The sequence below is a fragment of the Saccopteryx bilineata genome, chromosome 3, assembly GCF_036850765.1.
Source record: "Saccopteryx bilineata isolate mSacBil1 chromosome 3, mSacBil1_pri_phased_curated, whole genome shotgun sequence".
Lineage (NCBI taxonomy): Eukaryota > Metazoa > Chordata > Mammalia > Chiroptera > Emballonuridae > Saccopteryx > Saccopteryx bilineata.
The window spans coordinates 130,836,341-130,863,806 of record NC_089492.1 but is presented as its reverse complement, the minus strand read 5'-3'; the positions used below and the strand labels follow the sequence as shown (position 1 = coordinate 130,863,806).

The window sequence follows — 27,466 nt, the reverse complement described above, 5'->3', positions numbered from 1 at the left end:
GTCTTACTAGGGTCAGAACTGTCAGGCTCAGGAGATGCCGAAGGAATGGTCCTTCCTAAAACCTGGTAGGAGCTCTCCATGCTGAGACAAGAACCCCTGTCTGATATGTCCAAGTTCAACAACCACAGCCTACACACGGGTGAGCTGTCCAGCCCTGTGTATGATGCCTGGGAGAGTGAAATGCCACTGTCATTGCCAGAACATTTTAGGCTGCGTGTTACCACGCTACTCAAATTAACTTATGAAAAGGAGGAAGCAGAGCACAAGGAGACCTCATGGTACTCACTCAGATCTCTCAAGGGTTAGACCCGGGAAACCAGGCTGTTCTCTTTCTCCGTTTCTGGTATCTTCTTTCTGGGTATCTTCTTCACTCTCTGCAACTGGCTTCTTCTGCCTGTCTCTGCCCTTGGCCATTGCTCAGCCTCCATGTTTACATCTACTCTCCTCAGGGTGTCATCCCGAAGTTCCTGGCTGCCAATTCCTAACTCTTCAAAGAGAATCTGACTTGCCCAACTTTGGTTGTCTCATCACTGTGACCCAAATCAGAGTTACAGGGAGGTAATATCTGAGCTCGATCATAAGTATTTAGAGAACAGTTTATATCTTATTCATTAAATTCTCCCATGAGACCTAAAACACAACCTTCCCTAAATTTTGTGTGTGTGTATGTGTGTGTGTGTGTGTGTGTGTGTGACAGAGACACACAGAGAGAAACAGAGAGAGGGACAAACAGGGACAGACAGACAGGAAGGGAGAGATGCGAAGCATCAATTCTTCATTGAGGCACCTTCATTGTTCATTGATTACTTTCTCATATGTGCCTTGACGGGGGGGGGGCAGCTACAGCAGAGCAAGTGACCCCTTGCTCAAGCCAGCAACCTTGGGCTCTAGCCAGCGACCTTGGGCTTCAAGCCAGTGACCTTTGGGATCAAGCCAGCGACCATGGGGTTATGTCTATGATCCCAAGCTCAAGCCAGTGACCCCATGCTCAAGCTGGTGAGTCCACGCTCGAGCTGGATGAGCCCATGCTCAAGCTGGTGACCCGGGAATTTTGGACCTGGGTTCTCTGTGACCCAGTTCGATGCTCTATCCACTGTGCCACTACCTGGTCAGGTTGGAAATTTTTTTTAAAGTGTGGATAATACATTTGCAAAGCTCTCCTACACCCCAGGGCAGTATGTGTGGAGTGGTGGGAACACAGCTCTAGAGTTAAAAGGCTTGCTGTCAAACCCTGTCACTCATAAGCTACATAATCTTGGGTAGGTTCCTTATCCTCTAAGAATCTTGGTCCCCTCACCTGTACAATGACTATAGTCATAAATCCACCTTGTGGGATCGATCTGAGGATTAAATGAGATAATACAGTACACATAAAGTCTTAGCATAGCGCCTGTCACATAGAAAGCGCTCAGTAAGCTTTAACCACTGCTGGGATTGTGCTATGTGATAAAGGACACAAAGTGCAATGGAGCCTGGGAAGGAACTGTCTCTTCAAGCTGGGCCCCTGGGCGGGGTGGGGGTGGGAGGCTCTGTCATGCAGGAGGTGGCCTTCGAAGTAGGCTCTGAAGAACGGAAGTGGAAGAGAAGGCTTCTCCTAAGGGGCAGTGACAAAGTGCCAGCGGACTCTGAGGAAGACAACAAGTCTGAGGATGACAGTCCTATGGGGATAATTACAAATACATCCTAGACACAGACCAGTGGCCTTCAGAGAAGTTTGGCTCCTCTGAAGAAGCCAGTTCAGAATTTACCAGCAGGTTTGTCTGATGACATCCACACAGCTGTGGACTCCACCTTCTCCCTGAATGAAGACATGGTATGTAGCAAGACAGACCCCCACCAAATGCATGTGCTTGGAGGATACCCCTCCCCCCATTCCATTTACCACAGCTCCTGGAATGCCACAGCTAGCCTTCTGCTTGCCAGCGGACCACTACGTGCACCTCCTCAGCAGAAAGCAAGATTGTACTACGTAATGGAAGGCCCTTAGAGTAGACTCTTACACCATAAAAGGAAAGACTTTCCATGACAGGTTGTTGTCAGTCAGCCATGGAAGCCTATGGAGCTAACAGTCTGAGACAGAGGTCCCCACCTGTCTGGTCCCAGTCTCAGGCAAATCTCATTTGTAAAGTTGGAGGATTCCAGACATCTGATCCTGAAACTTTTTTTTTGGACAGAGACAAAGAGAGAGTCAGAGAGAGGGACAAATAAGGACAGGCAGACAAGAAGGGAGAGAGATGAGACGCATCAATTCTTCATTGAAGCATCTTAGTTGTTCATTGATTGATTTCTCATATGTGCCTTGACGGTCGGGGGGTGGGGGCTACAGCAGAGCAAGTGACCCCTTGCTCAAGTCAGCGACCTTGGACTTCAAGCTAATGACTTTGAGCTTCAAGCCAGTGACCTTTGGGCTCAAGCCTGCGACCATGGGGTCATGTCCATGATCCCACACTCAAGCCACCAACCCAGTGCTCAAGCCAGATGAGCCTGTGCTCAAGCCGGCGACCTTGGGGCTTTGAACCTGGGGTTCCAGTCAGACACCCTATCCACTGCACCACTGCCTGGTCAGGCAAGATCCTAAGACTTTTAAACATTTGAATCACTTAGTTAATGTGCCTCATTCTGATTCTATATCTTTCTGATGATAATTTGACTTTCCCTGTAGGTCTGCTTATAAAGAGAGAATACAAAAGCTAGAAGGCAGGAATTGCTAGCTTCTGTAACTGTTGTAAACCTCATAGTAAATTAAAGAAATTGCCTTGGGGTTTATACATCAGCTCTTGTGAATATGGTATGAATTAGATGATATCCTTGGCCCTAATCCTCTGGACAATAAAGAGACTAATTTCTGAGTCTGGTCTGGGGTGGATACCCAGTGAGGTGTGTTAGGCCTTTCTGGGGCTCATCAGCCCCTCCTGAGTCCTTTTAAACTTTTGTATATGCATATATGACCCTTGACCCATGCTTGCCCACTCAATCTTGTATACTTTATAATTTTTGAAATTCACTGTTAAGTTTGGTTTGTGAACATATACACCCTATGTGTAATTTTAACCAATTGAGAGATAATTTTTTGCATTATTTCACATACAGATTTGAATGCATGTGCTTGCATTATGTAGTGAGAATTTTCCAAAGAAATTACAGAAATGGTCAAGAATTTGCTTAGGAGGTCCCCTTTTGAAAACCTTTCCTCCCATAAATCATCTTTTGGTGCCTCTGGCAAAGATTGAACCTAGGGAGTATCTGATGTTTCCTCAGACATTTCTAGGAAAATTCTTCAACGGCTCATAAGAGAATTTACACTTACCTTCGATTTCCGCTGAAAAATCAGATTCCCTGATATGACTCAATGTGAAGCTAAATACTTGCTAGATAATGGGGAAAAAACTCACATTTCTATTATTTTTTAAAAATGAATGTTAGAGTCACAAAATTTATTACCAACAAGCCTTAGGCAGAAAGCGAAAACACATCTTGATAGTTTGTAACCAGTACATAGATGTTAATTCTTAGGGTGACGGGTGATGGAGGGGAGGTGGGAAGGCTAAGAATAGAGTTAGTGAGGTCACAAGGTAGAGAATTACTCCAGTGTGTGTGTGCACTTCACAACTTTTAGGTGAGTGAGCTTAACTTCATCTAAGAAACAAATTCACACAAATACATGTCTTAAATGTTTAGAGGCAACATAACCCTAATGTTAAAGGTTGTATAGGAGATTATATATTTTAAAAACCTTTAAAATTAAGATGTTCTAAGGGGAATTTTTGGAAAAAAAATTAACCAGGACACAATTTAATGATAAATATATGCAAAATAGCCTGACCTATGGTGGCGCAGTGGATAAAGAGTCGACCTGGAAATGCTGAGGTCGCCGGTTCGAAACCCTGGGCTTGCCTGGTCAAGGCACATATGGGAGTTGATGCTTCCAGCTCCTCCCCCCTTCTCTCTCTCTGTCTCTCCCTCTCCTCTCTAAAAAAAAAAAAAAAATGAATAAAAAAAATATATGCAAAATAAGTACAGAGGAAGGCACTCCACTCCACAATATTATTCTGTATTCTCCAGATTTTACTCTTCTCTACCCTCACATAATGACCCACGCTTTGTTTTGTCCTCTCCATGACCTGTGTCTTTTTTTTTTTTAAACACTGATGTCTGATTCTCAGGCCCCTGAAATTCTGATGTCATTGGTCTTGGGTTCAGCCCTGGATGTCAGAATTTGTTAAAAGTTTCCAGATGATCCAAGCGCAACTAATATTGAGAGCTGGCAATATATAGGCCATCCAGGACCAGGTTAATGTGGATTGTAACTGAAGTCTCCATCTGAAAATGGAACTAAATTTCAGGTCTCTCAGCTCGCAGCTCTTTCCAGATCCTCCTTTAAGCAGAACCTCCCTCTTGTTCTCACATCCCGAGGCTGGCGTGTTGGAGGACCTTGGCCGTACCTGGTAGCTTGACCCTTACACTTTCTACCACTCTCGGTAGTAACTGAACAGCAACTCCTCTAACCGTTTCTGTAACCAAGTTACCAATTACAGGAAAAACCGCAGGCCGGGCCTCCTTTGTGTGATAGAGAATTGTTTTCTGTGACATGTGACTCTTTGATGTTCTGTTTAGCTCTCTCCCAGCTGGGGAGGAGTGCCTGGTGCCCACCCTCCCCAGAATCCCTGAGAGTCCTTCTCCAGCCCAGAGATTTTCTTTCCACTTGACCTGCTTCTCCAACTATAATACCGCACTTTTTGAAGCCAACCGTGGCATAAAGGTCACTTTGCAATGAGCCGCTTGGGATTACACATTAATCATTTATTCAGGCTTCTCAGAGGTTAAACCTGGCTTTGGCCAGAGGCTTTTTAAAGAGCCTGTTCCTTTATTCATTCTGGAAAGGGGTTAAACATTTTATTATGGAAAGTTCAAATTTATACAAATGTAGCATATAAAAAATATAGTATGTAGTAGAATGAACCCCCATGTACTCATCACCCGGCGTCAATGGTTACTGCCTCACTCCTGGGCAATCTGTGTCTCTGTCCCGCCGTTTACCCTGGACCCGCACACTGGATCATGCTGACGCAAAACCTGGACACCATACCATTCCATCTGTAAAGATTTCAGTATTTGTTTCTAAAAGATAGCTCTTTTCCAATTATATTTTATTGTAGTAAAATGTACTTAACATAAAATTTACTATCATGACTATTTTTAAATGTATATTTTAGTGGTTTTAAATACACTCATCGTGGTGTGCAACCATCACCCCCACCCATCTTCGTAGCTCTCTTCACCTTATAACACTGGGACTCTGTACCCATTAAACTCTAGCTCCCCATTCTTCCCTCCCCCAGCCCCTGGCAACCACCATTCTACTTTTGTTTATGATTTTGGCAATTCTGAAGGCCTCATAAAAGTAGAATCATACAGTATTTGTCTTTCACGATTGACTTGTTTCACTTTACATAATGTACCTAAGGTTTATCTATGTTGTACTGTATATCAGAATTCTTTTCTTTTTAAGACTCAACAATGTTCCACTGAACCTGTGTACCACATTTTGCTTATTTATTCATCCACTGGTGGACACTTGTGTTGCTTCCACGTTTTAGCTATTGTGAATAATGCTGCTATGGTACAAATATGTCTTCAAGATCTTTCTTCCTTCCTTCCTTCCTTCCTTCCTTCCTTCCTTCCTTCCTTCCTTCCTTCCTTCCTTCCTCCCTCCCTCCCTCCCTCCCTCCCTCCCTCCCTCCCTTCCTTCCTTCCTTCCTTCCTTCCTTCCTTCCTTCCTTCCTTCCCTTTTTTTTTTGACAGAGACAGAGAGAGAGTCAGAGAGAGGGACAGACAGACAGGAAGGGAGAGAGATGAGAAGTATCAATTCTTCATTGCAGTATCTTAGTTGTTCATTGATTACTTGTTCATTGATTGTTTTCTCATATGTGCCTTGCCTAGGGGGCTGAAGCAGAGCAAGTGACCCCTTGCTCAAGCCAGTGACCTTGGGCTCAATCCAGGGACCTTTGGGCTCAAGACAGCGACCATAGGGTCATGTCTATGTGTCCGTCTCAAGCCAGACAAACCTGCACTCAAGCCGGCGGCCTCAGGGTTTCCAACCTGGGCCCTCTGCATTCCAGTCTGATGCTCTATCCACTGCACCACTACTTGGACAGTCTTCAAGATTCTATTTTCAATTCTTTTGGGTAAAAGCCTTTTTTTCCTTCATCACAATCACAATAGCATTGTCACATTTTTTCTTTTCTTTTTTTCTTTTTGAGAGTCTCCCTCACTGTTCTGCCACAACCAAGGCCTGAGGGTGCCTGGCCCCAAAGCCAGACCTGAGACCCACACAGTGTTTTTGTTGTTGTTGTTGTTTTTAATTTTTTTTATTTATTCATTTTAGAGAGGAGAGAGAGAGGGATAGAAAGAGAGAGAGAGAAGGGGGGAGGAGCAGGAAGCATCAACTCCCATATGTGCCTTGACCAGGCAGGTCCAGGGTTTTGAACTGGCGACCTCAGTGTTTCCAGGTCGACGCTTTATCCACTGCGCCACCATAGGTCAGGCCAACATTTTTTCTTTAATAACAATAATTCCTTTTTTCCATCAAATTATCCAGGCAGTATCCATATTTCCCAGCTTATTTTATATTTTCCAAAAATATGATTGGTCCACACATTGCAGTTGGGAGATATGTCTCTCAAGTTATTTTTAATCTACAGGTTCTTCTTCCTTTATTTTTCCCTTGTCGTGGTTGCTATTGTTAAAGAAAAATCATCATTTGTCCTGTGTGGTTTTCCATATTCTGGATTTTGTTCCTTGTGCCGCTGTGGTGGGCCTAGCCGATTCCTCTGCCCCTGTATTTCCTCTAGTGATGGTTGGGTCCAGGCTTATCTGACTCCTGTCTGGCGTTTCCACAAGGTTTCTCAGGCAGTGGGGTCTGCTTCCACCTCGAGGCAGCTCCTGCTCAGCTGATCTTGGCCTGTACCTCTTATTAGACTATGATGATCACCACTTAGATCATTCTGAGGATTTTAAGGCACACTTAAACCCCACAATTGTTGAGCTTTCTTTTTCTCAGTGATTTCCTCATAGCCAGACTTCACCCGAAGTGATCAGTGAGTCCTTGCTAGCTCAAGCAGGAGGGCACAAGCATATAGTGAGGTCTGCTCGGGGCAGGGACCATATGGGACAGCAGAGAAGAAGCAGTTCCTGCTTTTAAGAAGCCTGATGTCTATTTTGGGAGGCAGGTACAGATGCTCCTCACTTTATCGTGGGGTTAAGTGCCAATAAACCCATTGTAAGTTGAAAATATTCTAAATCAGAAATACAATTTTTTAAAAAAACTTTTTAAAAATTGATTTGAGAGAGAAAGAGAGACATCAATTTGTTGTTCTGCTTATTTATGTATTCATTGGTTGATTCTTGTATGTGTTCTGACCAGGGATTGAACCCACATCCTTGTTGTATTGGGATGATGCTCTAACCAACTGAGCTACCCAGCCAGGGCTCAAAAATGTATTTAATACACCCAACCTACAGAGCATCATGGCTTAGCCTAGCCTAACTTAAACATGCTCAGAACATGTCCATACCTGCAACTGGGCAGTTATCTTGAGTGTCATCTCAAGAGTAAATGCCTTCTTCTTCTCACCAAAAGCAGGAGACACAGATGGATATTTTGTGGACATGATGGGATGTGACAGCACAAAACATAATATCAAAAAAAAAAATGCTAGCAACACAGTACACAGTAAACTGGTTATTTACCCTGGTGATCACCTGGTGGTTACCTGGCTCACCAGGAGCTACGGCTCGCTGCTGAGGCCCCACATAGTAAGTGTCCTACCAGGCAGTATCGCTCGGCTGGGAAAAGATCAAAATTAAAAATTTCAAGTAAAGTTTCTAGTGAATGCTTATCACATTCACACCATCGTAAAATCAAAAAATCAATAGTTGAGCCATTGTAAGTTGGGATATCTGTATATACCAAACAACCAGGAGACACAACTGACTGCAACTAATTGTTATTTTAGTGTCTGAACCCCAGAAGTCAGGAATTTTAGTTGGAACAGTCTGTAGCAGAGTTGCTTGGATCCCATCCAGATATTCTGATATAAATTGGGTCTATAATATGACCTAGAGTTATAGATTTTTTTTTTTTACAGAGACAGAGAGAGAGTCAGAAAGAGGGATAGACAGGGACAGCCAGACAGGAATGGAGAGATGAGAAGCATCAATCATTAGTTTTTCGTTGCACATTGTGACACCTTAGTTGTTCATTGATTGCTTTCTCATATGTGCCTTGACCGTGGGCCTTCAGCAGACCAAGCAATCCCTTGCTCAAGCCAGCAACCTTGGGTTCAAGCTGGTGAGCTTTTGCTTAAACCAGATGAGCCCACATTCAAGCTGGCAACCTCGGGGTCTTGAACCTGGGTCCTTCCACATCCCAGTCCCACGCTCTATCTACTGCGCCACCACTTGGTCAGGCAGACTTACAGATTTTAAAAAGCATTTTAGGTGTTTTTATGTGCAACCAAGTTTAAGGGATGCTAGTAGTAAAAATCTAGTTCTGGCATTACCCTGCACCTGGGAATAGGTAACTGCTTTTCGCAGACTGCTCAGGTGGGTTGGTGCCCTCATCTGTTTGTGTATGGAGCTGATGTTTTATAGACGCCCAAAATAGTATAAGTAGTTGAAATGCTGGGAGGCTGAGAGGACCAACTGCCCTTGCTATCTGGAGTTAAGAGAGGATGTGTCGAAGAGGAGGTGTGTTCTCACTCCCTTCTTGGTGGAGGTGCATTTGTGTGGGCAGAAAGCTGAAGAATGAAATGATATGGAGAGAGTTCCCCAGGAATGCTCCCCAAAATATTTAGGGGGCAGTGTGGATCTCTCCACACTGTCCCAGGGGCCTGTGCACTGGGACACATCATCTTTGGGTGAATGGGGTGGGAGTAAGCCCATGGAGTAGCAATAAGGTCTTCAGTGACAAAGCAACAGTATAATTTATTTTGTGTATTTGGGGGGGGTGAGCACTGTGATTGCTGAGTAGAAGACTCTCAGGGAGAAGGTGAGCATCCTCTTGACCAAAACACTTCATCTCTTGTCCTTTCACCTCTTCCTTGCAAACCCCTCTGTTAACACAATTTTAGAAAAACTTTGTATTGATATCACACAGACTTGGATCTACCATAATTTAAATGATGTTCTCCCAAATAGATTCCCTCATTTAACAGGTCAGCGACACTTCGGTGAGTCTCTGAGGCAAGTGTCTGTGTGGTCTGCATCAGTCAGGTCTTCAGCGCTCCTCTAGTCAAACTTCCTCCTCCTGTGTGTCCATTCATGCACGCCCTGGAGGCCGCCCCAGGTGCCTGCCTCACTAATCTTGAATAAAGGTATTCCTTTAGGATGCTAAATATTGATCATGCAAAGTACTCTACAATTTCATAAAGAAGAAATCTGGCAAAGGAAACAATGTTCAACTCCTCTAGTAACCAAAAGAATGCAAATGTAATATGATTTTTCAATTACCAGCTGAACAAAGTTGATAAAGAATGAGGATACTAGGGTTTGAGAGGCTTCAGAGAAATGTGAGGTCCCCTAAACATTGGTGGAAATGTAAATTGGCACAATTTCTGCAGAACAGTTTGGCAATGTATGTAATGTACTTAGAAATAATGCAGACATAGCAGTTTCACCTCTGAGAGTTTATGCTGAGGAAATTATTGTGCAGAGGCCAAGGATATTCAAACCAGCCTTGTTTATAATTGTTATTAGGAACAATCAAAATAAATGTTCACTAAGTGAGGATTATTCATATCAATTATGGTCCATTCATACAATAGAATACTCAAGAGCCTTTGAAATAATATGAAGTTAATAAACGTGAAAGGGTGTCTATTAGATATTATGCCTTTATGGTGTCAGTAATGTAAAACTGTGTGTGCACACATGTGTATGCACCAGTGTGTATATGTGCATTCATGCACATGGAGATCTACAGTGCTAGCTATTGAAATATCCACCATGGTGTTTTCTGGCTGGGAGAGCTTTGAATGCCTTTACATTCTTGTTTTTTATTGTTTCTAAAATTACAAAAGCAATAGTCTTTAGTTCTGCGTTCATCGCTGACACTAACAGGATGCATTGTGTACCAGGCACTGCTCTAATTGCTAGCTACTGTTATTCCTCCTGAAGAAAACAAAGGTGACTACGGATTAACTGCCCATGTTCCACAGCTAATAAAGAGTAGAGCTGGATTTGAAACCTGGTAGGCTAACTCCACAGGCTGTGCTCTAATTAACCCAAACAGAGTGACATTCTCTTGAATCCTTCTCCACCAGCAATCCCAGTCTTATCTTCAGAAGTAACCATTGTTAACTATGTGACAGGTATCCTCTCAAAATTTCTGCTGAGCTTTTTAGACACACATGCACAAACACATACAGGTCTATTTCCTTCTTTCTTTTTTTCTCCATAAAATGGGATGGTATTGTCTACCCTGTTAGTATACATAGTTCGTCCTCAGACTTCTTACCTCTGAGGGGTATTTTGCAGCATGGACACAGGGTGTGGATGTGACTATGACTCTGCTGAAAACTGGTGGTCTTCAGATCTTCACCCTAACAGGCAAAGCTGTAGTAAACATCCTGGTATACACCTTACTGTGTGCAGTTGTGTCCTGATATTCTTATGACAATCTCCCAGAAATTGCCAAAATACTTGCACACTTACTATTGAAAGAAGCTGCCCAAATCCCCACACCAAGAAGGCTGTGCAGCTAGTATAGTGTAAATATATTGCATATAGTATATACATACATACAGTATATACACACATATTGATACATTATATATACATATTATATATACATAGTGTATACATACAGATACTATATACTCTATATACATCCAGTAATTAAGTGCTCACCCTCCCCCATTTTTAACAACACAGGAAGTTGTTAGTCTTTTTAATTTTTGCCATGATGAGAAATAAAGAATGTTATTTCATTTGCAGTAATTTAAATGTCTTTTTGAACATCTTTTCATATGTTTATTGGCCATTTAAAATTATTTTTAGAACTGTTCACTTTTCAGTTGTGTAATTTGAGTTTTTCTTATTAATGTGAAGGAGCTTTGTTATATTATAAATATCAGTCCTTTGACACCCTGATTCTTGCCAATATTTTTCCAGTATATTGTATTTCTTTGAATTTTGTTTATCCTATTTGGTTATATAAAACTAGAAAGCCCGGCAGTCATACAAAATGACCGCTGTTCTAGATATTATAAATTATAATTAAAATGAATTGTGCAAAAGTGTCTGCTAATTCAAACTGATCTCGCTCATGTGGTGGCTCTCCATCAGTGTTTTCAAATATGACAGCCACTTCGTTGGCTTGCTGGACATTATACTGCCTTTGATCTAAGTTACGATCACAGACAATGGCCATGGCAATGCTGATTGCTGGCTCATTGCTTGCTATAGCATTAGAGGCCAACTTTTTTTCAACTTCATGCATCATTTTATATGCAGTAGCAAATGGGTTAATGTCTTGAAATAATTCCCCCATTTTATTAAGTAAGGTCTCGGGAACTCTTTTATTCCATTCTAAACGTGCCGAACTGGCTTCTGAGGGATTAAGTATATATAATTGAGCAAACTTTCTTTTCCCGTCAGAAGGATGCAAAGTTCCAGTTTGATGGTAAACTTGACCATGAAGTTGAAAGCAATAAAGTCCTGGTCCAGGCAAGTCAATTGGTTTGTTTCCCATGGACGCAAAAGCAAACGAACTATTAATGGATCGAATGCTATCCATGTACTGTTTGCTATTTGGATGCTGATTAGTCAATAATTTATTCAAGAGTGGTGGATAATTCTCAATTAGTGGAACTACAATGTTTCCGTATTTGCAACATTGAGAAAATCCTTTCTTGCCACAGTCAAATTGATTAGTTTCTAACTTGAAATTTAAGGACTGACAATGTTCACATTTAATATTCATGTCACCAGAGGAATGCTCAAAAATTAAAGTTTCTCTGTTTGAAACTGTTTTAATCCTTTTTGCGTTTCGGTCAGCATTACTCTGTCATTTTTTTGCATTTCTCTCCTGCCTTTGTTCAAGGGACTCATTTTGTCGAGACAGGCTTTTTTGTCTTGCATCTGAGGCAAGCCTTGTTTCTCTATGCTCATCAGTCTCATTTTGCCGAGAAAGACGCATTTGCTCTGTGACTGAAGCAAGCCTTGTCTTTCTCTGCTCAGTGGTTTCTTTTTGTCGAGAAAGCCGTTTTTGTGCAGCTTTAGCTCCTTTTCTCTCCTCTTCAGTGCTGTATTTTCTAGGAGGCATTCTTAAAAGAAATTACGTTGAGACGTAGTTTTTATGTAAAACAGATTATTGCCAATGCAAACAAATGTTCACCTTCCCCCTGACACGCTCAATTTGTGTTCAGCCTTAAATTGTTTCAAAAGCAGATGATTGCCTCTGCAAACAAATATTCACCTTCCCCCTGACCTGCTCAATTTGCGTTCAGCCGTGGCAATTTCACCCCATTGGCTAGTACAGTTATGCAAGCAATCAATAAGCTATCGGCGACAAACAGACACTTAAGCTGCATATAATAAAGAGTTTTAGTTTAATGCAACAAAATCTGTTCATTTCTTTTTTTATGGCTTTATACCTTGTTTAAGTAGTCTTTCTCCACAGCCAAGACTATGAGAATACTTTCCTGCATTCTCTTTCAGTATATTTATATTCTTGTTTATAGATTTTCAATTATTTATTTATGTATTTTAATTGTGGTAAAATACACATAACATAAACTTCAACATTGTCACCATCTTTACGTGGACAATTCAGTGATTCACACTGTGTGTAACCATCACCATCATCTATCTCCGCAACTCTTCATTTTGAAAACCGAAAGTCTGCACTCTATTAAACAGTAACTCCCCTCCCCCTGGCTTCAGCCCCTGGTATCCACCATTCTACTTCTGTCACTATGACTTTGCCAATTCTGGGTCCTTCATATAAGTAGCATCATATCTATTTGTCTTTTGTGACTGGCTTATTTCACCTAGCATGATGTCTTCAAGTTTTGTTCATGCATAGTATGTGTCAGACTTTCTTTTATTTTTAAAGCTCAGTAATATTCCATTATAGATTTACATTTTTGTTTAGGTTTCAATCCGTATGTAATTTTAATATTGTGTTTGGCGAGAAGTAGGTGAGAAGTAACTTTTTTATTTTTAGATTGGTCAATTTTTAAAAATCTTTTTTTTTCTTTTTTTCTTTATTCATTTTTAGAGAGGAGAGAGAGAGACAGAGAGAGAGAAGGGGGGAGGAGCTGGAAGCATCAACTCCCATATGTGCCTTGACCAGGCAAGCCCAGGGTTTCAAACCGGCGACCTCAGCATTTCCAGGTTGACGCATAATCCACTGCGCCACCACAGGTCGGGTAGATTGGTCAGTTTTTAAACAACTCCACCATCAAAACCCAAATTTGTCCCTGGCTGGCTGGCTTAGTGGATAGAACATTGGCCTGGCATGTGGATGTCCCAGTTTCTATCTAGTCAGGGCACACAGGAGAGGTGACCATCTGTTTCTCTCTCCCTCCCTCTCACAGCCAGAGATTCGATTGGTTCCAGCTTCAGCCCAGGCACTGAAGATGGCTCACTGGTCGGGGCGTTGGCCTCAGGCACTGAGGATAGCTGAGTTGATTTGAGCATCAGCCCCAGACAGGGTTGCCTGGTGGATCCCGGCCAGGGTGCATGCGGGAGTCTGTCTCATTGTGTCTCCTCCTCAATTAAAAAAAAACTCAACAAATTCCATGGGGTCCAGGTCTATTTCTGTCCCATGATCACTTTGTTTATACTTGGACTAGAACCACACTGTTTTAAAGACCGAAGCTTTTCAGCAAGTTTTCTTATCTACTAGCATGTTCCATCCCCATTCTTCTCCTTTCCCCCCAACCATTCCCAGACATTCCCTTATTCAGAGGAACTTTAGAATTAGATAGTCATGGTCTAAAAATACTCCCTTGGGATTTTGATTGGAATAGCTTGAAGCTCCCCACTGATTTGGGACTGACATCTTACAAAGCTGAGCTAGGCTACCTCACTCCCCCCCCCCCAGCTCTCTAGTCTCTAGGCGGTCCAGTGCTGCCCTCTGCAGGGAAGGTGCCGCTCCGCAGGTGTTACCTCTCCACAGGCCTTTCCACTTGGCCCCTTCCACCCAGCCTGTGATTCCAAGACTTCTAGAAGAACAAATTCCTACACATCCTTGGTTTAATTTCTTTCCTTCCCCATATGACATTTGAATTTTAACCTGAACTTTCAGAACCAAAATCCAGAGTGGAAGCTTGGAATCCTGAGGCCCTGAAGTAGAACCCGTGGGGAAATACTTTTTGTTAGGAAACGCTTTCCCTGCCCCCAGCAACCACACCCCACAACCAGACATGGACACACATGTGAGCAGCTCTGGGTCACCAGGTTCCAGCTGAAACTTTTAAAAACAGCTTTGTTGTTAAGGATACCATCAAGTTCCCTTATTGTAAGTGTACTGTTAAATCACTTTTAGTACATGTGCAAAGTTGTGCAACCATCACCAAATCCAACTTTAGAACATTCCCACCATCCCCTAAAAGATCCTGTGTACACATTTATATGGTCATCCTCTGGGTGCCACTTTTCCCTGCACACTACAGCATCAGGAGGAGTAGGGGTCAAGGGGAAGGGGTCCCTGAGAGATCCTCCACCTGTGAGTCTAGGACCCAGTGCCACAAAACCGTGCATAGATAACTTGCAGGCCAACACCCCTATCCCAGCTAGAGGCTCCTCCTAAGGACAGTGGCCATGCTGAGCCCCATCCTTACCCCTTCCAGGTGGATAAAGTTTGAAGAAAAGGTGGAGGAAGGAGGAGAACGCTGGAGCAAGCCCCACGTGGCCACATTGTCCCTGCACAGCCTCTTCGAGCTCCGGACCTGCCTGCAGACGGGAACAGTGCTGCTCGATTTGGACAGCGGCTCCTTACCACAGATTATAGGTGAGGCAGGGACCACTGAGGCCCTCAAACCAGGACGCTCTTTTCCCTCCCGCTTCCTGTTCACCTTCAGTCTGTGCAACATTCTCACGTCTGACATGTGCCTGATTCTGCAGAGACCAGGCTTTGGGTCTGATGCACCCAAGGCAGCATCACAGTCGCTCCAAGTTTCATTCCCACCTGGAGTTACAACGGAGCAAAAGGCCCCCAGCAGTACAAGTAGCAAAAGGGAGAGGGGCTTCTTATTGTGGGCGGAGTTATCTGCTGCCATGGCAACCTGTTTCTTGTTCAGGTGAATGGACCATCATTCATCTTTAGGAAATTAGTTCTCATTTAGTAGAATGGCAAAGGGAGCAGGTGGCTTACCTTATCATCCCTAAACTTTTTGTGAATTTTGGTCTAGCACATTCAATTTTGCCAGAAGTATTTTGCCCAAAATACTTTCTGAAAGAGAACTCATGTTCGGACTAAAACCATTTAACACAATATTTTGTGCTTCTTAGGGTACTTTCATGTGTATGATTTCGTTTACTTTGACAACAGAATTGATAGAGCAGAGAATTCTACACACACATGCACACCCACGGACACGCACACCCATTTACATACGAGGAGGCTGAGGGTCCGTGATTTGCCTGAGTTTCAATAGTTTGTGGCAAAGCTGGGACTATTTCCACATTCCCTGCCTCCTTTAGCTCACTTTCAGTCCCACAAATAGCAGATGAAACTGAAGACCTTCACACCCCTGGTCTTCTGTCTCATCGGATGAGCGGGACCAATGAGGTGCGTTTGTTTCCCACATAGATAACGTCATTGAGAAACAGATTGAGGATGGCCTCTTGCGGCCGGAGCTCCGGGAGAGGGTCAGCTACGTTCTCTTGAGGAAACACCGGCACCAAACCAAGAAACCCATCCACCGCTCCTTGGCCGACATTGGGAAGTCGGTCTCCTCCACCACTAGTGAGTCGGCAGTATGCGTGGGCCTTGGGCACGCGGGGGCTGGCGTGAGGCCCTGGTGCCCGGGTGGTCCCAGTCAGTGGCTGAAGAGGCTTGGCAACTTGGAAGCTTCTCGGACTTCACAATCCTAGGGGAATTCTGAGGTTCTGGGGATTCCTTAGCTTCCTTCTCTAGCAGGCCCGCAAAGACCCCAGCCACATCCAATGTTGTCCCCACCACGAGAGCAGAACTATTCCTAAGGGAGAGAGTTGGTTCTCACCCTGGGCTGTAGCTTGCAATCACCTGGGGGTATGAAATGTGTCCTACTGTGCCGGCACCAGGCTGGAGAGTTGTATTCCGTTGGACAGGGGTATGGCCTAGGGACAGGGAATTTAGAAACCTCCTCAGGAGATTCTCGGGTGCAGTCGGGGTTGCTAATGCTATAGAGATGGTATGTCTATGGTAAGGGCTTGAAGTGTTTCCCACTAAAACCCCCCCCCCCATCAAGAAAAGCCAAGAGCCTCCACAGAAAGTGATGCACATCAAGGTGGTAGAAGAGGCTGGGTCATCTTCCAGGTGCCAGGGCTAGTAAACCTGGCAGCTGGTGTCATTCGTTGTTTGTTTGTTTTTTCTTAAGTGAGAAGCAGGGAAGCAGAGACAGACTCCCACATGTGATCGACCAGGATCTACCCAGCAAGCCCCCTATGGGGTGATGCTCTGCCCATCTGGGGCCATTGCTTCGTTGCTTGGTAACTAAACTATTTTAATGCCTGTGGCGAGGCCATGGGGCCATCCTCAGCTCCTGGGGCCAACTTACTCCAACCAAGCCATGGCTGTGGGAGAAGAGAAAGAGACAGAGAGAAGAGAGAGGGGGAGGGATGAAGAAGCAGACGGTTGCTTCTCCTGTGTACCCCGACTGGGAATCGAATCCGGGACATCCACATGCTGGGCCAATGCTCTACCACTGAGCCAACCAGCCAGAGCTGGTGTCATTCTGATTAGCAGGGAAGAGTAGCTTGTTCTATCTACACATCTCAAACCTGTAGCCCTCCATTTTTTATTTCTCAGAGTTGAGATGCCCCGACACTAACCTTGCTGGACCCATCAGTAAATGTAGTCATTAGAACAAAGTTGCTAAAGTTGCTAAAAAAAAAAAAAGCTTTGAGGAATCTCTTTAGATGAACTGTTTGAAATGGGGGAATGTTCAGCACATCACAATGATGAGATACACACTTGGCACTTAGCACATTTCAGCACTAAAACATCTTAATTCACTTCATCCTCACAACAGCCCTGTGACTGGGTACTGATATCATCATCCCCACTTTATAAATGGGAAGCCCGGGGCACAGAGAGGTAAAGTTACTTGCCTAAGGTCACACAGCCACTAAGTGGTGCAATCAGGCATAAAGCCAAGCCAGCTATAACACTTTTACCTATTGAATAAATTGGTTGTCTGTCTCACTTTCAACAGTACAAATATTTTCTCCAATCTTGTTCAGACTTGGTTTTAAAAAAAGCCCCAAACAAGAACAAAAAACAAAACAATCAAAAACACCTTTTTTTCCTGGAAGGGGAGGAGACAGGTCTTGTAGCCCAGCTTTATTTAGGTGAGATGACAATAAATTGTGTAGCACATTAAAGGGAGAGTTTGTGCCGGTCTGGCCGGGCTCCACAGCAAATGCCCTTTGTTCCTCCTCCCAGATCGGAGCCCAGCCCGGAGCCCTGCAGCCCGCCCCAGCCTGCACCACTCCACTGAGGACCTGAGGATGCAGCACAGCACCAACTACGGCCACCTGCGTTAGTGTGCCCTCTGCCCCGGGCCACAGCTTCTTGAAACAGCTGTGGAATGTCATCTTTTATATACTTTTGGAAGCAGAAGAGATAAAGCTCAGGATCTGTCTAGAATTCTCAGGATAGGCTAACTAGAATGGTCAGGAAAACGCTAACTTTCACCTGAAACCTGGCCTGCTCTCAGAGCCAAATTTACTACCACAATTTTCTATATAATTATTCTAAAAAATGCAGCTCTAAATCAAGTCCCTACATAATCAATACCTTAGTACCTATTTTTAAGTGGGAGAGAGACAAAAACAGGAAGGAAGAGAGATGAGAAGCATCAACTTGTAGTTGTGTCACTTTTAGTTGTTCATTGATTGTTTTCTCATATGTGCCTTGACCAGAGGGCTCAAGCTGAGCCAGTGACCTTGGGCTTTAAGCCAGTAACCTTTAGGCTCAAGCCAGCAACCATGTGATCATGTCTATGATCCCACGCTGAAGCCGCAACCTCGGGGTTTCCAACCTGGGTCCTCACTGTCCCAGGTCGACACTCTATTCACTGCGCCACCACCAGTCAGGCAATCCCTAACCATCTCTAAAGACACACTGAGTCATGGAGGACAGAGGTGAAACTCGTCTTCTCTGTCCCCACCCCAAGACTTAGCACAGAACAGACATCTTTGTTTCTGCCCAGGAAGGTGGTCTTTGCCCAGAAAGGGGGACAGGGGTGAAGGGCAGAGACAAGAATGAATGCAGCAGATTGAGGAGTGAGGAAGAAGTAGAACCTGGAGTCTGGTGACTTGTTTCAGAAAGCTGCCCCTGAAGGAAGGAGAGGGGAGTGGGGGCTAGCCCAGGGGAGCTGCAGGACTAGGGGAGAGGAGCTCTCCCCTTGATTATGAAGATGGGAGAAGCATGTGTAGGGACAAAGGGAAAGGACTTGTGAGAGCCTGACTTCCTCTGATGGACCTTCTCTTCCATCTCTCCTAGGTCACGCCCAGAGCAGAAGCATGAATGATATTTCTCGTACCCTGAAGACTGACCAGGTAGTAAAGCCCCTGCACTGGGCTGCGCTGAGGGGTCAGGGGAGGAAGAAGCCTTTGGTTTTGAGGGCAGGGAGCCACTGTGGGCAGGACTCCACTCTCATGAAGGAGCGGGAGTTTCCAGGAAGGACCTGGGAGGGATGGGGGGACTCTGGGCTGCCTTGGTGACTGCCCACTCCATCACTTGGATATCGACTGAACCCCAAGTACTGGCTTGTGCCAGGTTCTGGGAGGAGGATGGGCAGAGAAGCATGATCAGGTAAAGAGCCAGCTGTCTCTGAACTTGGGATTCATTGGTAAGAAAAGACCAGCACGCAAAATGTCACCTCCTGTATGACACACGAGTACCTTGAAAGGTGGAGTGAGAGTTTGGACCAGTAGAGATTGGCAATGGGGCCTCCCTGTGGGGACAGCAATGATAGCAAATCAATTGGACTATCCAGTGGTGTGTTTTCTCCTTGGGTGGGCCAGGATAAAGTCATTTCCTGTCTCCCACCAGTTTGGCTGAAATCTCCGGATGAAATCAGAATCCTACAAACAGGTTGAGTCCATGTGCCCATGTCCACAGCTCAGGAACCTGGGGACTGTTCCCCCCGAGGAAGCCCAGTGGAGCCTCTCAGTTCTGACCCCTGCACTCCTCAAGGGCAGAAGCTTTCACGGTCCCCTTGTGTGTGCCCCCAGGAGCAGGAATAAAGGTGGTGAAAGAAATCTGAAATCTGAGAAGGACTTCTCAGGAGCTTGAGCGAGGACCTGCATTTAAGACATCCCAAGTTTGGTGGCAGACAAAACAAAAGCACTCCCTCTTGTCAGTGTCCCAAGGGCCTCTTTGGAGGCTACAATAATAAAATAACAACAATAACAGCATTTAAAACCCACATGCTGTTTGCACCACACTCCGCCGAGCATGTTCTGGGCACCATGAAAGTACTACTGTCATCTCCAGTCTACTGAAGAGAACACTGAGGCTTAAAACAGTTAAATAACGTGCCCAAGTTCATGAAGGTGAAAGGTGATAGAACCATAATTTGATCCAGACAGTCTGCCTCTAGAGCCCTTAATTTGGAAGTGACTGAGGAACAAATATTCTGGGATATTTCCTAAAAAATGATCTCCACTTTAGTGCAGTCAGGCATAGAGACAGTGGACCCACGATAAGGAAGCATCGCCTAGCCAAAGTCATTCACAGACTATTTGAATAACTAAGTGGCAATAAGAATGCTAGCTATATCACTTTCCCCAGGCAATGCTGCCTTGATTTAGGGATTGGATACCAGCTTCTAATGTCCAGCTCTCCTAACTGATCAGACGAGGCTGCTTCTCAGCAGCAACGGCTTCTTGCGGGAACAGCGGTTTGTCCACCAGTGGGTGCTCTTTAGGTTCAAGCCCAGAAGCTTTTGCTCCGCAGGTTTTCTTCAAGGGTACATGCCTGCCCTGAGCAGTCCAGCAGGTTTCCAGGGAGCAGAGCGTGGGTTCAGATAGCATAGTTGTATGCAGTCACTCGTCAGAGCTGGACCCGACTCCCCATGGGTTCAGGAAGTGGGATCAGCGAGGGCCTGGTCCAGACCATGGCCAAGGGAGGGTGGCCAGAACAGCAGCATGGCCCACATGTCATTGCCCTGGCTGACCTTCTTACCAAACGTGTCACCATCTGCGGGGGGTGGGGGGTATGCCCTGTTTCAGCTCCTCTCCTCTCCTAGATCACAGCTGTGTTTGCTGGGCTGCCCTGAAGCCCTGCTATTTTCAAAGCCTCGTTCTCCAGGGCACCTCTGCTACCCCTCCTCTCCTCTTGTCCCTTAGACCTGCTTCCTGCCTGATGCTTGTTGGCACAGAGCGGGTGGGGGGCCTTGGGTGCCCTGGCACACCAAGCTCTCCACCCTGAAGAATGCTGCTTATGAGTCAGCTGACTGCAGCTGGGACAAAGGGACTTTTTGAGTTTTGGGGACTCTGGCCTTTCCATTAACTGCTCCCTTTGCTTGTTCCCACTGCATTAGGGTCCTGAGAGCTGTTGCCTGGGTGGTTCTAGAGAGTTTTAATTTTTTTTATTGGATTTAAAAGATTACAAGGGTACAGCCCTTGCTCACGTGCCCTTTCTCAGGCTGCTACCCTCAGTGTGCATCATGATCACCACAAGTGAACCAGGAATGGCTGTGGGCCCGCTGGCCATGCTCCTGCCCATGCCCACAACTGACCCCTCCTAGGCAAAGAAAGAGACACAAAGAACTTCACTGAGCTTATGAGAAGCAGACATGTCTGTGCCTACAGGAGACACCAAGGAGAATGAGTGGCATCCATAGGATCTCTCTGAAGCACTCACCTCCACCTTGGGCCCTTTTTTCTTTGTTGGCCACTGTGGACTTCCACCAGCCCTGTCCTCCCAGATGTCCCCTCTCCACCATCTCTACAAAGTTATCTCTGCCCTTGCCCACCCCCTTGCTGCCCAAAGGGAAAGTGATCTGAAAAATGAGTGCATCCTAAGATGTGAGATTATATGTGACCATCCCTGGAGTATTTTCATCATGAAAGAGGACCCAGAACAAGTCAGTGTCTTACCTTAGGAAAGACGGCATGGACGCTGACACTGGGAGTCCATTCGGGAAGAGGATTTGTCTCTAGCACCTCTCCGATCAAACCCCACTTGCTCTGTTAATTTGACCTTCCTGCCCTGAGCAGACACTATCCAGAGGGACTGGCGAAAGGGCCCCTGGACAGTCTCAGTTGCAAAGCCTCAAAAGCTATGAATTTTCTGGGAGGTCCCCTGGAGGTGACTTGGGGGCCTTGAGGTCTCCTTCAGACTTAGAGGTGTGGTCGAGGGGTTCCTGACAACCATGAAACAGGTGGCAAAAGAAAAACAAAATACATCTGCCCTGGCCATCAGAAGGGGACCCATCCCTTCCACAGCCACCGAAGGTGAAGGCAGAGAGGGAGGGTGGAAGCTGGCTGTAAGAGCCAAGACACCCTCTGTTTGAGGTGCAGTGGCTAAGCGAGACCCATCCAGCAAGCCCACGACTCTCTTCTCTGACCCTCAGCTCACACTTCATTGAGCAAAGTTTGTACCCATCAAGAAACATCTTAAAGATCAAATCATTGCCTGTTCCTTCTCATCTACAAAGGGGATTCTGTAAGGGTTAACAAACTTGGAGCCTCTTTATCTGTAAAATGGGGGAGAGTGTTTATTTCTTTCAGTCTCTCTTGAAAGGCTGGGAGAACTTTTTGTTATTTTTTTAAACTAATTTATTTTTTTTATTCAGTGAGAGGAGGGGAGGCAGAAAAATAGACTCCTGCATGCGCCCCAACTAGGATCCACCCAGAAAGCCCCACTAGGGGGCGATACTCTGCCCATCTGGGGCCATTGCTCCATTGCTCAGAAACTGAGCCCTTCCTAGAGCCTGAGGCAGAGGCTATGGAGCCATCCTCAGTGCCTGGGGCCACGCTGCTCCAATTGAGTCATGGCTGCAGGAAGTGAAGAGGGAGAGAGAGAGAGAGAGAGGAAAGTGAGAAGGAGAGGAGAGGAGAAGCAGATGGGCACTTCTCCTGTGTGTCCTGACCAGGAATTGAACCCAGGACATTCGCACACTGGGCTGACGCTCTACCACTGAGCCAACCAGCCAGGACCCTGGGAGAACTTTTTAAACTTAGGCTTCCATGCCAGTTCAAAGTGGTGAGGCAGTGAGAGCTGAAACCCCTGCGTGTGAGTAACCATGGGAGTCCCATTTCCCTCCTTGACCAGCGGAAAAACAAATTCATGAAGAAGATCCCCAAGGACTCAGAAGCCTCCAACGTGCTCGTAGGGGAGGTGGACTTCCTGGACCAGCCCTTCATTGCCTTTGTGCGGCTCACCCAGTCGGCCATGCTGGGAGGAGTGACTGAGGTGCCGGTCCCCACCAGGTGAGGGCCATTGTAATCTTCCCACCATTCCTGTGCACACAGCACATGGTGCTGGTGGAGACACCCCTAAAACATAGAAGGACCATTAGGGAATTGGCTGAGGAGGGAAATCTGATTAGGAAAGAGTTTTAGAGAATTTATTTAAAATAATCATTCTAAAGTAGGAGCCAATAGCTGGGAGAGATGCTGTCGGGCGGGCTCTGGGACACCAGAGCACGGTGAGGGCGCTCGAGGGGGAGCCTGTGGGAGTGACGCGGAAATGTCTTCAAAGCAAGCTTGGGAGTCAAAAGAGGGAAGGGACAAGCAAGTTAAAAAGTTAAGAATGGACACTGTTTGGAGCCAAAAATTCCTCCTCTTCACCTGCTCTATTCTTCCTTCTCACTTCTCTCTTTCTTTATCTTCTTTGAGGTTTCTGTTCATACTGCTGGGACCTTCTGGGAGAGCAAAGTCCTACAATGAAATTGGCCGCGCCATTGCAACCCTCATGGTAGACGATGTAAGTAGTAACGAGAGCATGTACTCCTGCATGTCATGGTTCCTGAATCAAGCACTGTGCCTTCCTTCATTCATTTATCCAACAGGGTCATTTGTGTACCTACTGTGTGCCAGGCTCTGTGTAGGGTGCTGAGGATTAGGAGAATGAGGGAGTAGTCACTGCCCTTGAGGAGCATCGATTGAGTAGGGTAGACTATAATCCAGGAAGTCAAAGGAAACTTCACACATGAGAAGCTTTAAAGCTACAAATGAGCAGGGGTTGGGTAGACCCAGCACGAGCCTAGGAGGCAGGCATTGCAGATAAAAGGAACAGGGGCCAAGGTTTGGAGTCAGAGAAGCTGGGTGGGAGTGGTTCAATGCAGGCTCAGTGTCAGAGCTTTGAGAGCAGGAGGTGCCACAGAGAGGCAAGTCAGAGACCGCACAGAGCCTGTGGGCACAGCAGAGAGTTCATACTCTGCTCCCAGAGTGATGGAGAGCCTACAGGACTTTAAATATGGGCATGATCCAATCAGATCTGTGAGAAAAAACACTTTGCAGACAGTGTGGAATGAAGCAACCTGACCCTTCAAGGATGAAGGGCTAAGAAGTTATAAACAGATTTGAAACAACGAGCTTCTCGGACTGGGCCCTGCACTGGTTTTCTAATGTCCTTACTATGTGCAGAGGGTAAGTCACTCAACCAAAGTTCCTCCAGCTGCCATTCCCCATTGGGCCATATATCCCTGCTGGGCTATTCTCATTTCAAAAACGAGAAGAAATTGGTGTCAGGAGTGGTAGTTCAAAGTGATTCTCTTTGACTCTGTGTGTGGTGTGCTCCCAGAAGCTGGATTCTCTTTCACTCCGTGTGTGGTGTGCTCCCAGAAGCTCCCAGAAGGGGACATGGTCCAGAGAGCTGACCTCTCTCTACCTCTTCACCGCCAGCTCTTCAGCGACGTGGCCTATAAGGCCCGCAATCGGGAGGATCTGATCGCCGGCATTGACGAGTTTCTGGATGAGGTCATTGTCCTGCCCCCTGGAGAATGGGACCCAAATATCCGGATCGAACCCCCCAAGAAGGTTCCCTCTGCCGACAAGAGGTGAGTTTGTAAATGGAGAGGTGCCAGTGGGGGAATAATGCAAAGGATACTTCAAGTCTGGCTGTAACTTATTTTTTATTAAAAGGAAGATGTTTACATACATACTTTTTTTTCCGATTCCATTTGATTTCTCTCCTAAAAAATCAGAAGCAGGCCTGACCTGTGGTGGCGCAGTGGATAAAGCGTCGACCTGGAAATGCTGAGGTCGCCGGTTCGAAATCCTGGGCTTGCCTGGTCAAGGCACATATGGGAGTTGATGCTTCCAGCTCCTCCCCCTTCTCTCTCTCTGTCTCTCCTCTCTCTCTCTCTCTGTCTCTCCCTCTCCTCTCTAAAATGAATAAATAAAAAAAAAATTAAAAAAAAAAAATCAGAAGCAAATATACTGAATTTGAACATATCTAAAATCTGGATGACCTGTGTGTGGGGACTGTTTCATCATTTTCTGCATTTTTTCCTCTGTATTTTAAGATATTTTATTATTTTTTTGTTGGAGAAGTAAGAGGTGTTCTGGGGACAGTCCCGAAGGGGCTGAGCCCTTCCCAGGGTTGGCCGCTCTGCCCCATGCCCCTCTTCTTCTTCCAGGAAGTCCGTGTTCTCCCTGACCGAGCTAGGTCAGATGAATGGCTCTGTGGCAGGAGGCGGTGCGGCTTCAGGAGGTGGCCCTGGAGGTGGCAGTGGCGGTGCTGGGGTCGGTGGAGGGAGCAGCGGGGACGACGGAGAGATGCCGGCCATGCACGAAATCGGGGAAGAGCTTACCTGGACAGGAAGGTGCCCACCACGGGCCTGTCAGGGATGCCAGTGTCCTTAGACATGTCTCCTTCCCACCCACCCTGTGGGAACCTTCCCCGCCTCTCCCCACAATGCCCACTCCCCACCATGGGGTCTGGCCACAGGGTCTGGCCATTGCACTCATTTCCTCCCCGTACCCTGAAAGCCCCTCCTGCATCCAGCAAAAGGGTCCCCATAGGAGAGGGGAAGAGGGACCCAGCACAGGAGTGGCGGAACCACACTTTTCTCTAGAGTCTAGACACTCTGTTACCTCTAATAGTTTCCTAGGACCGCCATAACCAAGCATCATCACATACTAGGTGGCTTAAACAACATAAATTTATTCTTTCACAGTTCTGGAGGCCAAAAGTTCTAAATCAAAATGTCAGAGGGCTGTGCTCCCCCTGAGACTCTAGGCAGAATTTTTCCTTGCATCTTCCTAGCTCCTGGTGGCGCCGTCAATCTGCGGTGCTTCCTGGCTTGTGGCCTCATCACTCTAGTCCCTGTCTCTGTCGTCACATGGTGTCCTTCCTGTGTTTCCGTCTTCATGGGGCATTTTTCTCTTCTAATGAGGACACCAGTCATATTGAATTCAGGCCCACTTTCATGATCTCACTACATCTACAAAAACCCTATTTCCAAATAAGGTCGCATCCACAGGCAGCAGAGGTTAAGATTTCAAGATACCTTTTGGGAGGATGCAATGAATCTGTGTTGTAATCTGGGATGTCTCTGCCTCCTAAATTTGGACACAGCTGTTTTTACCAAGCCCAGGGCTCTGAGCATGACCAGGACTGTGAGGAGGATGGTCATCTGTGGACCCCAGGATTTCCATCCCCCGTGGAATGTTAAGTCTAGCCCAGGACATATTCCCAGCAGGCCCTCCCCTCCCATCCAGGCTGTCTGTGACTACCCTTTCCCGGGCGGTGGCACCGGCCACAAACTTTTAGTCCTGAGAGGATTTTTCCCGGGTCTTAAACGTCCTGGTGGAAAGGCCTTTGCCCCCATCTACTCCTAGCCAATTCCCTCGCCCAGACCCTGCAGACTCCTATAAATAGCCCTGCCTCTGCATTGGTGTTTGTGGTGAGAAAGCAGCACTTGGGCCTATCTTAAGCAGGTTCTTCGGTGGCCTGTGTCTGGATGTCAAGCGGAAGCTGCCCTGGTTCCTAAGTGACTTCTACGATGGCTTCCACATTCAGTCCATCTCTGCAATCCTATTCATCTACCTCGGCTGCATCACCAACGCGATCACCTTTGGCGGGCTTCTGGGGGACGCCACTGACAATTATCAGGTGTGTGTGTGCTGGGGACATGAGCCCAAACCTCAGTAAAATCTGTTGCCATTGGGTGGCAGTAATTCATCCCGTAATTTCCAAAGCAAGTCTTGGGTTTCATCTACCATCATCACTTTTGGTAATCCTTTGTCCTTCAAAAAGTTAGTAACAAGTCAAAATTACTTAAAAACTTAAGTTAAATCATGTTACTAAAGACCAAATTTAAGAATGATGTAAATATCAAAGATCAAACTTTAAAAAAAAAATTTTTTTTTTGTATTTTTCTGAAGCTGGAAACAGGGAGGCAGTCAGACAGACTCCCGCATGCGCCCCACCGGGATCCACCCGGCACGCCCACCGGGGGGGGGGGGATGCCCTGCCCATCCGGGGCGTCGCTCTGTCGTGACCAGAGCCACTCCAGCGCCTGGGGCAGAGGCCAAGGAGCCATCCCCAGGGCCCGGGCCATCTTTTGCTCCAATGGAGCCTTGGCTGCGGGAGGGGAAGAGAGAGACAGAGAGGAAGGAGAGGGGGAGGGGTGGAGAAGCAGATGGGCGCCTCTCCTGTGTGCCCTGGCCGGGAATCGAACCCGGGACTTCCACACGCCAGGCCGATGCTCTACCACTGAACCAACCGGCCAGGGCCTAAAAAATATTTTATTGATTCATTTTAGAGAAGAAAGAGAGAGAGAAAGATGGGGGAGGGGGAGAAGCAGGAAGCACCAACTCCCATATGTGCCTTGACCAGGCAAGCCCAGGGTTTTGAACCTGCAACCTCAGCATTCCAGGTCACCGCTTTATCCACTGCGCCACCACAGGCCAGGCTAGATCAAACTTTTAGGGGGATTCATTGGCTCTATTTGATACTTTCCCCATTGATGCTTGAATGAACTTAATTAGCACAATTAATAAGTTGCTAATTGTGGCTTTCTACCCACACTTAAAAAAAAAAAAAAAAAGGAACCTTAAATTCTTAGCTTAGAGTTAAGACATTTCTGGAAAGATAGTAAACTGTTACCATGACAACAGCAGCCTCCCTGGGGAAAACATCAGCTCAGCAGAGGCTAGTTTGAGCTCCAAGCAAGAGTTTTCTCTGAAAGGGGCCCTTGAGAGAGAACCATTACAGAGCTTAGAAGGTTAAAGTGAACACCCATTTTCTCAGATAAACTGAGACCAATGCCTATCTCCAGCCCACACCACT

The 27,466-nt window shown here is 46.0% G+C and overlaps 1 protein-coding gene across 3 annotated transcripts in view; it reads left to right on the top strand.

Moving 5' to 3' along the window:
* Positions 1 to 27,466, top strand: part of SLC4A5 (solute carrier family 4 member 5) — a 109,048-nt gene that overhangs the window by 42,097 nt on the left and 39,485 nt on the right. For all 3 annotated transcript variants that reach the window (XM_066267420.1, XM_066267421.1, XM_066267422.1), the window contains 9 exons: positions 14,859 to 15,019; positions 15,821 to 15,976; positions 17,657 to 17,752; positions 18,719 to 18,774; positions 22,499 to 22,656; positions 23,065 to 23,152; positions 24,073 to 24,227; positions 24,810 to 24,995; positions 26,113 to 26,287. In XM_066267420.1, coding sequence (XP_066123517.1) covers positions 14,859 to 15,019; positions 15,821 to 15,976; positions 17,657 to 17,752; positions 18,719 to 18,774; positions 22,499 to 22,656; positions 23,065 to 23,152; positions 24,073 to 24,227; positions 24,810 to 24,995; positions 26,113 to 26,287 — 1,231 coding nt within the window. The remainder of the gene's footprint in view (positions 1 to 14,858; positions 15,020 to 15,820; positions 15,977 to 17,656; positions 17,753 to 18,718; positions 18,775 to 22,498; positions 22,657 to 23,064; positions 23,153 to 24,072; positions 24,228 to 24,809; positions 24,996 to 26,112; positions 26,288 to 27,466) is intronic.